Raw genomic sequence first — 17137 nt, 5'->3', positions numbered from 1 at the left:
GGACCCGGGTTCGATTCTACCCTCATGCGGCTGTCTGTGTGGAGTTTTGCACATTCTGTGCCCGCGTGAGTTTGCTCCGTTTCCTCCCACAGTCCAAAGACGAGCAGGTTAGGTGGATTGGCTGTGCTAAATTTCTCATCGTGTCCAGGGATGTGGAGGCTAGATGGATTAGCCATGGGGAATACAGGGGCAGGGGGAAATGCTCTTCAGAGGATCAGTGTGGACTCAATGGAACAAATGGCCTGCTTCGACACTGTAGGGATTCTACGATTCAGCACATTTTTGTAAAACGTGCCATTCACATCAGATCGTGGGAAAACCTCAACAAGTAATCAAACCGGTATCTTTAATACCATACCCATTTTTGAAGAACTATTTATTCGTTGTTAGTAGACTGTGTAGGACCATACTGAAAACGAAAGCATGCAACCAGTACCTTACAATTATGGATACAATGACCTGATTTCCAAAAGCTACTCCTTTGGAGGATAAGTACACCTAGAGCAGTGGTGGAAATTTTAATTCATTCACAGTCTGCAGGCTTCACTGGCAGGTTATCAATCACATTGCTGTGGGTCTGCAGTCACATGTAGGCCAGACCAGGTAAGGATAGCAGCTTCCTTCCCTAAAAGGACATGGGAAAATCCATTTGGTTTGCCAAACAATGAAATAAGGTTCTTAATTTCATTTTTGTTTTTAAAATTGAATTCAAATTCCACCATCTGTCACGGCATGATTCAAATCTGGTCACAACCAGGGTCTTGGAATCAACAGTCCAGCGATAGTACCACTAGACTGTCACCTCATTTTTGGTTTCAGCAGGTTATGGACCACCAGAAATAAAATTGGAACCTTAGTCTGGCTACATGTCCAAAATCTTTCAGAATATGTTATGTTATTTGGGTACAAAAAAATTGAACTCCACCATACATTATCCAGAAAAAAAAAAAGTGCTTTAGTCTGATATCACACAGAGTCTCAAGATAACGATTAAGGCACACTGTCAGGAATGCCTGCAGGACTGGGATTAGACATTAGTTTTTTTATGATTTGCTGCTAGACATTGCCTGAAAAGAGAGTCTACTGGGTTTAATTTATTTGAAGTCATCCAAGGCCATGAGTTAAGAGGTCCATTGAAACTGATCACAGGAGGGTTTTAAAGACAAAAATAACAGTCCCTCAATGTTGGATTGTATTTCCATACTTCTAAAGAGACTCACAGGAGCATGCAAAGTAGTGCAAGAGAATTTAAAAATCTCAGACAAAGATGAAAGAATGGGCAGACAAACATGGTGCAACTTGAATATCTCAAGCAGGAGACAAAGTGTTATTACCGTAACAAGTTGAATTTCAAAGAGTAGTTCAATGGTCCACACAAGATTACTAGGAGGGTTGGTAAAGTGGCTAATCTGGTAGATAGCCTTTTCCTTTAATCTGAGAATTGGTTGCGTTATGCTGTCAGAACCCTGAGGGAAACAGTGTACTGGAAACCAAGCCTCACTATCCCACAAGTTGTCACAAATGTGAAGACGACCAATTTAATCATAAGGATAGTTAATTTGCTTGACTGTGATCAACATCAGAGGTGAAACAAAACAAAAATTGACCTACTATAACAAACTTATTCTTGAATAAGGAGGAAAATGGATTATCAATTGCTAAACATGCAGATTTAAATTACACCCCCTTTATTCAAAAATGTACCTATTCAGTCACAAAACAGACAGGTAAGACAGTTTTGCAGAAATATTAAGGTAGAAAATATAAGCAAAAAAAGACAAATTCTGTGCATCAAGAGTCCAATCCAACGAAGAGACTTTCTCAGTTCTTTTGGTGTCGATTCCTGTTATCAAGCACAGCAATCCTTAATGTGGTGGCTAGTCAGTTTTCAGTAAGAACTTATTTCCAAAGTCTTTCAGTGCTAGCTTTCTTCCCCTCAGAAGCACATCTGGCTTAGCTTACAGGCATCTGGAGATACAAGTTAGTGCTCCGGTCTCGGTTCTGTGACAAACTGCTGCTTCTCATCATTCCAGAAGTTGTTGCTATGCAGTTTTTAAAATTTTCAACCCAAGAGGCATCTAGGTCTCAAAAATATCAAATCCAGCTTCTCCAAAAGTTACATGCCCTTGTTCATTTATTGCTTACACAAGTGTTCCACTTTTACTTAACAGTTGCCAAAAAACCCTCATCAACACAACAGTCCAAAGTTCCATTTCCCAGTTTATCTTTCAAACAGAATATGCAACTCTGAGTAACAATGTTCTTGCACAGAATTCCAAAGATTTGAAACTGGATGATGAAATTTTCCCTCACCTCAATCAAACGTTAGTCCCGATCCAGTTGGTGGTCCCCAATTCTGGAGTGCAAAGACAGGGGAAGCAATTTCTTGCCCCCTACCCCAGTCAAGCCCATTTAAAAATATCATATAATAAAATCATAGAATCCATACAGTGCAGATAGAGGGCATTCAGCCCATCAAGTCTGCGTCAACTCCAAGAGTATCCCACTCCATCCCCATGATCCCGCATTTACCTTGGCTAACCCACCAAGCCTGCCCATTCATGAACACTACAGGACAATTTAATATGGACCTACTTTACACAGCCTTTGGACTGGAGGAGGAAACTGGAGCACCTAGTGGAACCCATGCACACACGGGGAGAATGTGCAAACTCCACGCAGTCGCCAGACGCTGGAATCAAACCTGGGCTGCTGGTGCTGGGAGGCAGCAGTGCTAAACACTAAGCCACCAAGCCTGTGCTACTTCCAGTTATTAAAACAGAATTGTATCAATTCTTAGTTATTTTCTTCCCAACTTGTTCTTATTTTGATGATGGAAAGACAGAGACACAAATTGAAGATTTGAGCAAGAGGCCATGGTAGATTTGGGGCAAGAATGTGAGAAAGATTCTTTTCTTTTCAAAACACACTAAAAACAAGCATTCATAATGTGGAACTCCATGCTTACGAGAGTCACATAAGTAGACAGGATCAATTACTTCAGAAGGAAACTGGATGTATGCTTGAAGGAATGCTTGGGAGAGAGCTGGCATGAACTCAATATGCTATAATGAGCATGTGCTGAAGTTCATTAACAGCCTTGCCCATCAATATTTCATGTAACCTTCTCCAGCCACTGTAACCTTCCAACTCTGAACTTACTGTTGCTCTTGACTGTTCCTTTAAACACAATTCTAAATTCATCCCACTTTGGCAGCTCTTTGCCCATCTAAATCTCATGGTCAAGAACTCCCCTCTCTCCTCACCCATAACACTCTCCTTGAAATATGCACCAACCAAGCTTCTGGTCATCATCTCAATAACACCACTAACGTGACACACATGCAGGTGGCTGTTGTTGCTGCTTCAGTGGACATATTGCTCCCAAACAAAAATACAACAATACAAACAGATCGGTCATCCCAACTAGTTCCTTTCACAGAAGTAGTAATCATCAGACACCATTTCTTACTCCATAATCCTTTGGCACTGAGGTGCTTCCTGCTTCAATTATAATTCTTAATGTACAATATTCTACAGGTCACAATAGTAAGAAGAAAGGGATAGCAAGAACTGTCGATGCTGGAGTCAGATAACAGAAAATCTGAAGAAGGGTCCCGACCTGAAACGTCAGCTTTCCTGCTCCTGATGCTGCCCAGCCTGCTGTGTTCCTCCAGCTCCACACTATAATATGTAGAAAGGAGTTTTCCTGCTCTCTCCTCTCTCTCCTAAGTCATCTCATATTTCAATTATGTCCCTCCTTCTAGGGCTCTTAGAAATTGTACTTCTCTACACTGTCACATCAAAACACATCTATCAGATCAACCTGTAATCTTACCAAGATCAATAATTAATGTCTTTGCTGTATTTCCTCATACCAGAAAGCATTCCAGTGAATCAACACTTCATCCTTTTCATTCCTTCCTACACTTGGACCCCAAAACTGCACAAAGTACTCCAATTATGATTTTATTAACACTTATAAATTTATCATTCCGTTGACTTTTTAATATTTGCATCCCCAACTTAAAACCTGGTTAATCTTTTTTTAGAAAAAAAAAGAGATTATTACCTAATTAAAAAGCTAGCTTGTGCAGATCAATAACACCCTTGCCCAAGCAAGAAACTCATGTTCAAATCCCACTCCAGGACCTGATGGCAAAGAAAGGCGCCTTCTTCCAAAATACAATAGTGGAAGGCAAAAATCAGAGAAGATGCAGGAATGCAAAGTGGAACAAAACCCACAAAACAGATTTAAATATTTACTTCCAAGACTTTAGATAATTTTTGAAACATTTAGATGTCGATAGCTAATTAATTATTCCGGAAGTTAAAGTTGCAAAAAGTAATCATCATCGAATTTCTATAGCAGGAAATCTATGATCACTTATTTACAAAGATGATAATGTTTAAAAATGTTTATTTAATGCAAGAATAAACAGTTATAAAGTCTAAAGTCAGTCCCTTTACAGAGACATCAACAGTCAGTTCCATACCCAAACCTCATCTTCCCTTGTGTCCACTAAGTCAAGTCACTGAGGCAGCTGTAAAGTGAGAGAGACCAGGAGACAACAGAATTTAAACTGGCACGAGAGGTATAAATTTTTCCTGAAGAAGGGTCCAGACCCAAAACGTCAGCTTTCCTGCTCCTCTGATGCTGCTTAGCCTGCTGTGTTCATCCAGCTCTACACCTTGTTATCTCACTGATCCTGTCACTTTAGTGCATAATCTGTTCTGGCTCTTCGAAAAAAAGCGATTCAATTAGTTCCTCCTCCTGCTCTTTTATCCTACAAATTCTTTTAAGTATATATATATGCAGGTAGTGTTTGAAAATTATCACTAAAATCAATAGTGGCCTTAACAGAATACCTGCAGGTGCCTAACACAGACACACACAAACATTGCTTTTACATTTTCTGCTCGGATTTATGAAGCCCCAGAACTTGTCTGTTCATTTAAAAGCCTTGTTCACTTGCTCTGTCACCTTCAAAAGGTTGGTGCATGTAAACCAATTTTAATTCCTATAGTTATGCTACAATCCAGTTGACAAGAACTCTCCTCATTTTCATTTAACTCAAAACCATCCTTCAAACCCAAATGATGACAGGTTACAATTTATGCATTATTTCAAAACAACGGACATGTCGAATTTTAACAGAAGGAGTAGTTACAGAAAAGAAATTCACATAACTGGAGAGATTCAGGGGCAATAATCTCCATGCACCAATACAGTCAAACAATTCCTCAGCATTATGTTTAAGAATCAATTGTTAGGTGTTAAAATAAATATATCAGTTGCCATAATTTCTCTTGCATTGCTACTTACGGGTCAATGCTCCTAGTTGCAAAATTAAAAGCAAGAAGTGTTCGCTTTTACTGATGCCTGGGATTAGTTAACAAATCAGGTGAAAATTTATCTTGATAATAATCATGCTAATTTATTTCATAAAACAATGTTTTCAATTTACATGGCAATTATTTTCCATTTCCAAGTATCAAAACACATTGAAACCCGTTTTAGTTAAGAATTGACCAATTAAAGCATTGTAATATTTCAAATCAATCAAGAAGAAACATTACTTACTGATTCATCCAAAGCATAACGTAGACAGCCATGTTCATATAACACAAAGAATCTGCGCTGCCATTTCTAGATGTTGGGGCAGAGGAGAAAAGGAAAGTTATGAACTGCAACAGTTTGGTTCAAACTTTGTGAATTATTTTGATATGAAACTATTTTCTGTATATTTAAAAATAAAAGAAAGTTTATTACTTCAGTTTAAAGTCATGTTGAATAGATGTACCTCACTAAGGTGTTTTCCCGTAAAGGAAGTAAGAATTCCCATTAAGGGGAGGTAATGGCTTAGTGGTATTATCAGTAGACTATTGATCCAGAGACCCTTGTAATGTTCTGGGGACCCAGGTTCAAATCCTGCCATGGCAGGAACTGAATTCAGTTAAAAAAATGAAATTAGGAATTAGATGGTGATGATTAAACTGTTTGTCAGAAAAACCCATCCGAGTCCCCATTAGGGAAGGAAACTGCTGTCCTTACCTGGTCTGGCTTACGTGTGACTCCAGACCCACTGCAATGTATGGTTGACACTTATCCCAAATGCCCAGAGGGCAGATAAGTAATAAATGCTGGCCTGGCCAGTGACACCCATATCCTGTGAACGAATAAATTAAGTCATGTATTTTAATGCCAGTTGCTTTTCCAAGTCCCTTGACTGGTGCTAAAGACCCCTGACAAGAAGATAAATATTCTGTAGAAGCAGAAAACCTTACTCAAAGAAGAAAAAAAATCAGCCTGAGACAAGATAACAGCTTTTACTGGATTCAGGTGAATTTTCATTACAGCTACCTGCATTTTTGACTTAAAGTATTTTTTCCAAGTTTATGTGGAGAACTACAACCTCTAGTTTTACAGTATCATAATATACATTAATATGAGCAGCTTCTCAGATTTTACTTCCAGGAAAATTCTGGTTTTAAAGTCAGATTCAATTGTGAAGTACAGTATCAAATTTTCTCTCATTCCTAGGTGGTACAAATAATAGTTTAAGAACAATCTAAAACTTGCACATAAAAAAAATTTCCCAATCATCTCTCTGGAAAGGATCTATACTGTTTTCCCCACACAATGAATGAACTCAATGATATTTTAGAAGTACCAATGACATAGTTCACTGCATTTTCTGAAAATCATGTACTGTTACAGCATCAGCTAAACCAACATTTTTCTCAATTGGTCACCTTATGTAATTCCACTTCCTTGCCCAATCCTGGCAACTTTAATATTTTCAAGCAACAGCTGAATTCCTACTTACTAAAAAAAAGAACAGAATCTCACTTTTGCTAATATTAATGTCTTGCTTCAAAACCTAAAGCAGCAATGTGTCATTTCCTCCCTCACTAGAATTCATCACTTTTAATTCTGATTTTTATTATGAAAAGTTTAAGGACAGTCTTTAGATCAAGGTGGAGGTCATGTGACCTGCTCTGCATTCTCCCGCTAAGAGTGGCCTGGGTCACTGGCTCACAGCACAGAAACAGACCCTTCAGTCCAACTCATCCGCTCTGACCAGACATCCCAATCTAACCTAGTCCCATTTGCCAGCATTTGGTCCATATCCCTCTAAACCATTCTTATTCATATATCCATCCAGATGGACTTCTAAATGTTGCAATTAAAAACTACTCCACCACTTCTGGCAGCTCATTCCATACATGCACCACCCTCTGCTTGAAGTTGTTGACCCTTTAGGTCCCTTTTAAATTTTTCCCTCCTCACCTTCAACCTATGCCCACTAGTTTTGGACTCCCCCACCCCAGGGAAAAACCTTAGCTATTCACCCTATCCATGCTCTGCATGATTTTTATAAACCTCTACAAGATCACCCCTTAGCCTCCGATGGTTCAGGGAAAATATCCCCTATTTGGCCTACCTATAGCTCATACCCTCCAGTCTCAGCAACACCCTTAAAGTCTTTTCTGCACCCCCAAAATTTAATAACATTTTTCCTACAGAATGATGACTGGAATTGAACACAGTATTCCAAGGGTGGCCTCAATGTCCTGTACAGCCACAACACAACATCCCAACTCCTATACTCAATGGTCTAGCCAATGAACACATGTGCCAAATGCCTTCTTCACCATCCCGTCCACTGCAAATCCACTTTCAGGGAACTACAAACCTGCAACCAGAGATCTTTGTTCAGCAACACTCCCCAGGACCTTACCACTACACGGATAAGTCCTGCCCTGGTTTGCCTTAGCAAAAGGTAACACCTCCCATTTATCAACATTAAACTCCTCAGAACATTGGCCTGTCTGATCAAAAGGTCCTGTTGTACTGTCATAACCTCCTTCACTTTCCACTACAGCACCTATTTTGGTGTCATCCACAAACTTACGAACCATACCTCCTATATTCACATCCAAATCATTCATAGAAGTGACAAAAAGCAGCAGACCCAGCAGCAATCCTGGTGACATTCCGCTGGCCACAGGCATCTAGTCCAAAAAGCAAATCTGTACTCTTTTAAACAAAAGGCAGAAACAGAAAAAGCCAAGAGCCCCCCAACACTGTCCCCATCAGACACTCCAGGGTAGGGACAGCACCAGATGAAACAGAGTAAAGCACAGGCTACTCATTTGAAACAGAAGGCAAGTTTTTTCAACTTTCTTAAACAAGAATGAAGTCCCTATCACTTGGGGGAAAACAAAATTAAATAAAACAAGAAGTGGCTCTCCCTTGACTCCATCCCCATCATCCACTCCTGGGGCAGGGACCACAAGGGGCCAAAATGTAGAATGAATCTTCCTTGACTCAAAAATAAAACCTGTTCTGACCCCATTGAACACTATCAGAACAGGGATAACAAGAGTTTCAAAATCCAGTGGAAAGTTCCTCTACTCCTTTTAACAAAAAATAAAACTCCCCTCACACCAAACCCATCAAGCACACCCGAGACAGGGGTCCAAAATCAATAAGAAAGAAAAACAGAAAAGCCATTTTCTGGGCACAAAACCAAGAACAAACACAAACTTAAAGTTGAACGGAAGCTTGCACTATATCAAAATATCAAACTGATGATGCCCTCCAGCCCTGACAGCACCCATTGGTTATGAAAAGAGTTAACATACTGGTAAGCACCACATGCTCCATGGACACCAGAGTGCAGATTTAACCACAAAAAAGAAAGTGGCAGACAGTCAAAACCAACAAGCCCTTCCTCAGCCCACTTCTCGAACCTGTTAATGGCCACCTTGTCCAGGCCCAGGAGCAAAGCCACAAGGCGGCTCCTAGACTTGTCCAGCCCTCCTGAACTGGAAGCCTGTAGATCAAAAGCATTAGGCTAAAGTGCAACCAAAATTTCAACAGCTGCCCCTTCCAAAAAAAAAAAAAAAAAAAAAAAAAAAAGGGTTTGCATTCAGACACCCTCAACAAAATGTGGAACACCATTTCCTCCAGGCCACAGAACGCGCACGGGGTCTGGCACCCAATAAATTTGAAAGAAAGTCTATGACAAGGAAGGAAAGAAAGGAGTGCCATGCATTGGTCAGGAATTGAATCCAGGCCTCCCACTCAGCAGGCAAGAATTCTACCACTGAACCACCAAGCAATTAACACAACCCTCTACCATTATCCTCTGTCTTTTACTTTCAAGCCAATTTTGTATCCAGTTGGCTAGCTCCCCTGGAACACGTGATCTAAACTTAGTAACTGGTCTACCATGCAGAAACTTTTCAAACACTTTGCTGAAGCCCATATAGACCATACCACTCTGCCTTCAATCTTCTGTCACCTCTTCAAAAATAAAAATTAACTCTATTTCCCATGCACAAACCCATGCCAACTTCCCCAAATCGGTCCTTGCCCTTCCAACTTCATGTTAATCCTGTCCCTCAGAATCCCCTCCAACAATTTATCACTGACTCAAGGCTCATCAGTCTATAGTTCCTGGGTTTTTCCTTACAGCCATTCTTAAATAATGGCACCATATTAGCCACTTTCTAATCTTCCAGCACCTCACCAGCGGCTGTCAATGATGCAAATATCTCAGCAAGGGGTCCAGCAATTTATTCCCTAGCTTCTCACAAAGTTCTGGGGAACACCTGATCATGTCCCAGGGACTTATTTATCTTTATACATTAAGACCTCCAGCACCTCTTATTCTATAAGATGAACTCTTTTCAAGACATCACTATTTCCCCAAGTACTTTAACTTCCATGTCCTTCTCCACAGTAAATACTGACAAAGTATTTGTTTAGTATCTCACCCATCTCCTGTGGTTCCACACAAACAGCCACATCAATCCTTAAAAGGGGCCCTAGCTCCCTAGTTACTCTTTTGCCTTTAATATAGCTAAAGAATCTCTCTGCATTCTTCTTTACTCTATTTGCCAACACACTCTCTTGTCCCCTTTTTGGCCTCCTGATTTCCCTCTTAAGTATACTCCTACCGGCCTCATACTTTTCTAGGGATTCACTCAATCCCAGCTGTCTATACCTCCTCTTTTCTTTCTTGACCAAAAGTCTCAATTTCTCTAGTCATCCAACATTCCCTACATCTACCAGCCTTGTCCTTCACACCAACAGGAACATACTGCCCCTGAATTCTCTACCTCATTTTCAAAGGCCTCCCACTTCCCAACTGTCCCTTTACCTGCAAATAGCCTCCAAAATCGACTTTTTGAAAGTTTCTGTCTAATACCATCAACATTGATCTTACTCCAATTTAGAACTTTAACTTTTTGATCTATTCTATCCTTTTCCATTATTATTTTAAAACTAATAGAATTATGGACACTTGCCCCAAAGTGCTCAACAACTGACACCTCAATAGCTTGCCCTGCCTTATTTCCCAACAGAAGTATTGCTCTTTCCCTAGTAGGTAAATCCACCCATTGAATAAGAATGTTTTCTTGTACACTTAAATTCCTCCCATCCAAGCCCTTAACACTATGGCAGTCCCAGTGTACGTTTGGAAAGTTAAAATCTCTCACCCTATCATTCTTGGAGATATTAGAGGTCTCCTTATACAATTGCTTCCCAATCTCCCGCTAACTGCGGGGCGGGGGGGCCGCAATACAATCCCAATAAGGTGATCTCAGGTTCAGGTTGTGAAAGGAAGCGAGAGATATTCACAACTATGAAGAGAGTGTCCAGAGCAGTCATTAGGCTTCCAGTTTCAGTGAGATGTTAGGAATACCAAGGTTTTGTGAACAGTTATTTCCAAAACTGAAAGAAGATGGGGTTCTCAGGTGTCGTTAATTATGATTCCAACAACATCAGCTTGTAGTTCACAGTGCCATGGATAGGAGCTTTGAGAGAGGAAGAGTCCACTGGAAGCCATTGTAGGATCAAAGTACAGGCTTTAGACACAGTGTGTGAAAGAAGGTCTCTACTGTTTACCATGCAGAATGGGGACTGGAGCTTGTGGCCATATTAAAGGGGACTAAATTTGCAATTATATAACTATTTTTCAAGATTCAACCAGCTTTAGATAAAGGTAAAAATCTGGAATTTGTCCTTTACCATTAAATTCAGATCTGGAATTAGGATCTACACTGCTGGGGAAAGAAAGGAACCAAGCCTGTGGGAATTAAGAATTACTTTGGACTGGTTCCAGGAGAAGAAAGAGTGTTTACTTTGCAACAAAATAAAGTGTATGAAAACTGGGACAGGATATTTCCAGTCACTCTAAATGTTAAATTAGGGAATCTTTTCTGTAGATTAGACCAGAAGGTACCACTAATAGTGTTGAATGTTGCTTTAGTTTCTTTTACTAAATGTCCTAAAACTTTGTAATTATGATTCTTTCAGTTCTTCACAGGAAGTTCAAGTTTATTAAGTAGTTAGTTTTTGGAAAGAAATTCTATTGGTCTGCACAGAAATTGTAACAATTTGGAATGAGCCAAATATGAATGCTTCTACAGAGGAAGCACCAGGCAGATTTAGCGCAGTCTATTTTAGAAGTCAAAAATCTATCCAAATATGAAGTTAAAACCACATTCAGCTCAAGATTTCTTTAGTTTATAATAGCATCCGGACCTTTGATTCTAGTGTTCTGCAACATATTGCTCACTATATTAAAAAAAAACTTAAAATGATATATTCTTTTATTTGAAAAAGAAAAAAATAAGCTTCTCTTCAACCATCTAAAATACTTTCATTGCCTCAGAATTGTGCCACTTTCCTTTTTCATCTGGGAATTTCCCCTCTATCCTTTGTCATTAAGAAAGCAAAATTACTTATTAAAAAATATGTTTTGTCCAAACTACTGTAAAAGTTAAAACAAATCCCTCAAAACAACAAGAATGCAGATTTTCCTCAAAACACTTCAGTGCTGTGCCATTATTGTTGTGAATTCTCTCATGTGGTTCCTGGATCTCATTACCCTAATTTACAGGCAACATAAATTGAACAGGTCAAAAAGAAATGAAACATCAAACGTCTCCAATACTTCACAGCAGATTTTAGATCTGTCATAAACTGAAAGTACAGGGGTAGTGATTACATCAAGCCTTATGACAAAGAACACAAATACCATTTTAGGAGAGAAATTAGCAAACATTTGTTCACACAAAGGATGGCAGAAGTACACAGTGTACCTAAACACAATTTTAAAACAGAAAATGAATTAATTTGTACTAGTCAAGTGTACAAAGGTATATAGAGCTAAACTAGATACATGGAGTTGGCTGATATATACTCAATAATCACAACGATTGACAGAACAGACTCAAGAACCAAAAAGTTTTGAGAGATAATAAGAATTGCCAATGCTGGAGTCAGAGATAACAGTGTGGAGCTAGAGGAGTACAGCAGGCTAGGCAGTATCAGAGGAGCAGAAAGTTGACGTTTCGGGTCGGGACCCTTCTTCAGAAAATGACCCTTCTGAAGTTGACCCGAAACGTCAACTTCCCTGCTCCTCTGATGCTGCCTGGCCTGCTGCGCTCCTCCAAAAAGTTTTGTCCTGTTTTTCTGAATGGAGATCAAAGATAACATTCTGGTGTCAATCCACTCTACAAATCCAAGCACATAAATCAACCATTTCAGTACAGTACTGAGGGACAGTCATGCTGTCAGAGGTGGTCCCTTTCTAGTGAGACATTAAACCCTGTTCAGATGGCGTTTTCAAAGACGATCAGTGGACCTCTCCTGGTGCCCTGGCCAATGTCATAAACACATTCCATTCGTGGAATTAACAAATGAGAGCAAATTCACACTATCTTACAATATAACATTACAATTTCAAAGTACTTCAAGGTGATTGAGGGCTTTTGGGAAATGCTGATATTGTAAAAAGCCACAAAACTAAGATTGATACTCAACAACGCACCATGCAGTTAACGATTTCACTACTGTTCAGGAATGAATCAAGTCTTCAATTCACCAAAGTCTTAACATTTTAATGGCATAACTAGTGTACATCCTCCATCTTGTCAGACTGAAACATTGTTATACAGTCCAAGCTTTCATAAAATAATGTCTAACTCTAGAGATGCCCAGAAAACTAGGCACAAGAGAATTAATATTTTTGGTCAAGCAAGATCTATCCTACTTTTGATAAAATTGCTTTAACCACAATAATAGTGTAAAAGAATGGGTAGACTTATCTGGAGCTAAAGTCATGTAAAAGTCAGGAAGAAAAAAAGAGTATTATTTGGCAATATTAATTCTATAAACTTCTAGTTCATATTTTAAAATTGTTGAGCACTAAATGGACATTGAGGAAAAATATGGCGCTCAGAAGTCGCAATGAAACATTTGGCAAGAGGAGTAGTGAAGGAAAAATATTTTTTGTACCTTTCCCATATGGCTTAGAGGTACACTGAACAATGCAAGTACAAAAAAGTGGTGAAAAGAACAAAGTTTAGCAATTAAAAATTAAAGACTGCATATCATAGAACATTAACCTCAAGTGAAGAACAGATTTAGATAAAAATGTGAACACATTTTTCAAGTTGGTCACTCTTGAATGTGCCAAAGACCAGGTCAGCCTATAGCAAGTGTAATTAATTTATTGTTCTGTACAGTGAAGGCTCTGAAGCTAATTTCATGCAGTATTACTCAAGCGCCTAATTAGAGATCAGTATGCATTAGGCCTATCGGGAAGATCTTCATTTCATGCCCTGAACACAAAGATTGGGAAACAAGTCTAAGAATGCATTAGGACTTTAGATCTCAAAGAGAAGTTTCAAAAATAATGAAACTAGCAAAATAGTCAACTTAACCTCAAAGTTGATTCATTAATCTAACATACTAAAAAGTACATAAAAAGAAGCATGTTACACAATTAATTTTAATTTCTTAAAATCATGAAAAGTGGCAGAAAACTTATCACCATAACCCTAATGCAAATTATTAAAATGCTGCACATACAACTTGAGAGAAGGGGAGAGCTCTCCATTGCTCAATATGCCCATCTCTCAAAAGGTTGCAAAATACTAGGATATTTTCAAATTTGATTCTTAACCAACTCAAAGCATGCTCTCCTCAACTGGATCAGTGACAGTGAAGAAAGTCGAAAGAAAGTAAGACTTAAATATTCTTCTTGTTTTCTAGACAGATTCAGCCATTACTTCTATGTACAAACTTGATATGGTTTTGGAACACTGCTAATCCTATTAAAATTATACCACACAAGTCATTATCTTTGGGTGGGGTAGTAAAGAATGCAATTAAAACAAGCAGCTGCATCAAAAAAAAGATTAATAGGCAGAACAAACTTTATTCCCAACTGATCATTGGTTTCATTGCACAGAGTCTCAGGTCATATTTTGGTATATATCCATGGGCTTTTAATAATTTCTGTACTTAGACCCCTAAATCTTTCTGCTCAAAAGAGACAGTTGCAAGCTTCTCACTATTTCATTCATATTCTGATCTATCACAGCTAAGTAGTGGACAATCTCATGTGTTGCTACAATCAACTCCATCTTGTTAGTGGGCAAAACAATATCGTCATGTTCCATTGCAAATTTTCCCATCTATTATAGAATGTCCCACTTGAGTGTTGTCAGCAAACTTCAAAACACAGTGCTCTCCCCCTTCAAGTAATTTACTAGTATGCTGAAAAGCCGAGATCCCAGTACAGATCCTAGGGCAGCATCATTTGTAATATCCTACCAACTGAAGTATGAAGCCATTATCCTATTCTAGATATTTTACCTTCTAGTTCTCCATCCATGCCAACAGGTTGCCTCCAATCCTACGCATTTATCTTTGTTAGTAGTATTTTACGTAGATGCTTGCAAAATCTTATCTATAGCTCCATACAAGCCATATCCATAGATAACCTTTTCTACATGGTTGGAATCCAGAAGTTGAGTCGGTTCATTAGACATTTACCCATGACAAATCCATCTCACTGTCCAATCAAATTTATTTTTGTCAAAATGTTCAGTTGCACTGAACTTGGTGTATTACAGATTCTCATAACTTTTCAAACGGATTAGACCAATGGGCTCTCTCCTACACTTCAACAAACAGTTCTACTGGCATTTTTTAAAATCAAAGATAATTTCCAAATCAATTCAATTTTTAAAATTTCATTTGAGGAATATAGAGTAATAACAGAGCAAAAGCAGATAATAACTAGCCCTATATCCAAAGTAACAATCACTGATGAAGCAATCAAAATTGTTTGTAGTAGGGCACCGATCTGAGCAAATGATCAAATATGATTGCACAGCAACAGATCTTCTTGTGTGTCCAGTACAATTATAAACACAATTCGATGTACTTGATAAGATCAAGAAATGGCTGCAGGAACAGAAGGGCCCTGATTTCTGGTAATAGCACTGAAGACATGTTCCAGAACTTGCCATTGCCCTAGTCAGGCTGTTCCAATACAACTATAATAATGGAATTTACCAAACAATAAAGAAAATTGCTAGGTATATCACACACACACACACACACACACACACACACACACACACACACAACCTCTAACCTGGTCAATTCTCCATCAGTGAAGTAATGGAAGGTGTCATCAACAGCGCTATCAAGCATCACTTGCTTCACAGTAACCTACTCACTGATGCCCACTTTGGGTTCTGCCACAGCCATTCAGCTCCTAACTTCATTACAGTCTTGGTTCAAACATGGACAAAAGAACTGAATTCCAGAGGTAAAGTCCAGCTCTATGCAAAAATTACATATAACACTGACCTTGAAACTGATGACAACTGAGCTGTTTATTCTCACCAGTCATATTTCACTGCAACGATTTAATTTCTTAGGTTGACAGCTGTTACAGATTGTGTTAGAAGACACTGACTTTTTAAGCAAAGAAAAAAATTATTTTGTTCATGATCATTGAACTGAATTTTAAGATTTTTGTCCTGCAGCTCCACTCATTTGATGAAACTCCTTCTCTAACAGCATTGTGGGTATTTCTACAACATCTAGACTGCAGCGGCTCAAGGTGGCAACTCACCACTACCTTCTTAAGGACAACTCCGTAAAAGGCAATAAAGAACTGACACAGTGATACCTACATTCCATGAATGAATTTTAAAAATAAAGTAGTTTCCTCCCCACTGTCCACATGGCTTTCAGTTTCACCAAGGCTCGTTGACAGGACCTTTGGTTGGACAGTGGCTTGATGTCTTTTAGACATAATCTCAAATTCAGATCAAGACTCGCATCTATCTTTTGACCAAGTGTATAAGTAGGCTTTAAACAAAGTGATCCTACTGGAGCCTGAATGGAACATCACTGGTTATTAATCAGTGAGCAAGTCCCCATTGCACTGCTAATGATTCCATCCATCATTTTACCGATTCACAATAGGCTAGCAGGGCAGTGATCACCATAGTTGGATTTTTGTGGACAATCCCCACACGGGCAATCTTTCACCTTTGCTGTAGCTGGACTTTAACAACTTGGTTAGGGACCCAGGTAGTTGCAAAGCCCAGGGTTTCAATGTCAAAGATGAGATTTTGTCATCATGCAGTCCACCTTAAGAAATTCCAACCTCAATATATTTTTTCATTTGATACTTAGGAAAGTCTTTAGGTATAGATTGGGCAATATAGGCATAGCAAACTAAGTATCAAAAGTAAAACAACTTACTCGAGATTTCTGCATTGGATTTTCAAAATCTGTACCTTCAGGTGCCAAACACAACCAGCCTCCATAGATGGGTTTAGCCTATAAACAAAAGCAGTAAAACAGGGTATTATGAATATTTTTCCAATTTAAATTTTAAAATATGGAATATTGGAATGATAAACAGTGATCAATTCTATCAGCTAAACATAAAATTTTAAGTAATAGCAAAAAAATAGATTATAAACTCTGCATGGCTACAAGAGACAAACTGAACACCTACCTGCCCAAAACAGATCGGGTTATGTTAACTTCAGCAAACAATCACATTCATTGTCAGAACTCAAACATAAAATCACTTGGAAAGTCTTTGAGGATGCCCAACGCAAATAGAAACCTACCAATAATCATTTCCTGGCACAAAAACCAAACTTAAGTAATGCTGAAAGAAAAGGACATTTTGTCAAAGATTGTCATCTTGCACTCAAGACTTTATAAAAAGAATACCATCTCAATGGAAGACAAATATCTAAACTGCATGAAGAGTGCTGATTCGGGGACAAA

The 17137-nt window shown here is 38.7% G+C and overlaps 1 protein-coding gene across 4 annotated transcripts in view; it reads right to left on the bottom strand.

The window, feature by feature from the left end:
- LOC109915688 (COP1-interactive protein 1-like) overlaps positions 1-17137 on the bottom strand; it is a 343206-nt gene that overhangs the window by 316115 nt on the left and 9954 nt on the right. For all 4 annotated transcript variants that reach the window (XM_048610817.1, XM_048610815.1, XM_048610818.1 and 1 more), the window contains exons 2-3: positions 16598-16675; positions 5585-5650 (exon numbers count right to left, since the gene is read on the bottom strand). In XM_048610817.1, the coding sequence (XP_048466774.1) occupies positions 5585-5650; positions 16598-16675 (144 nt within the window). The remainder of the gene's footprint in view (positions 1-5584; positions 5651-16597; positions 16676-17137) is intronic.

Source organism: Rhincodon typus, chromosome 23 (genome assembly GCF_021869965.1).
Source record: "Rhincodon typus isolate 14 chromosome 23, sRhiTyp1.1, whole genome shotgun sequence".
In the NCBI taxonomy this organism is placed as follows: domain Eukaryota; kingdom Metazoa; phylum Chordata; class Chondrichthyes; order Orectolobiformes; family Rhincodontidae; genus Rhincodon; species Rhincodon typus.
Note: the sequence above shows the minus strand (reverse complement) of the source record. Positions and strands in the feature narration are given on the sequence as shown.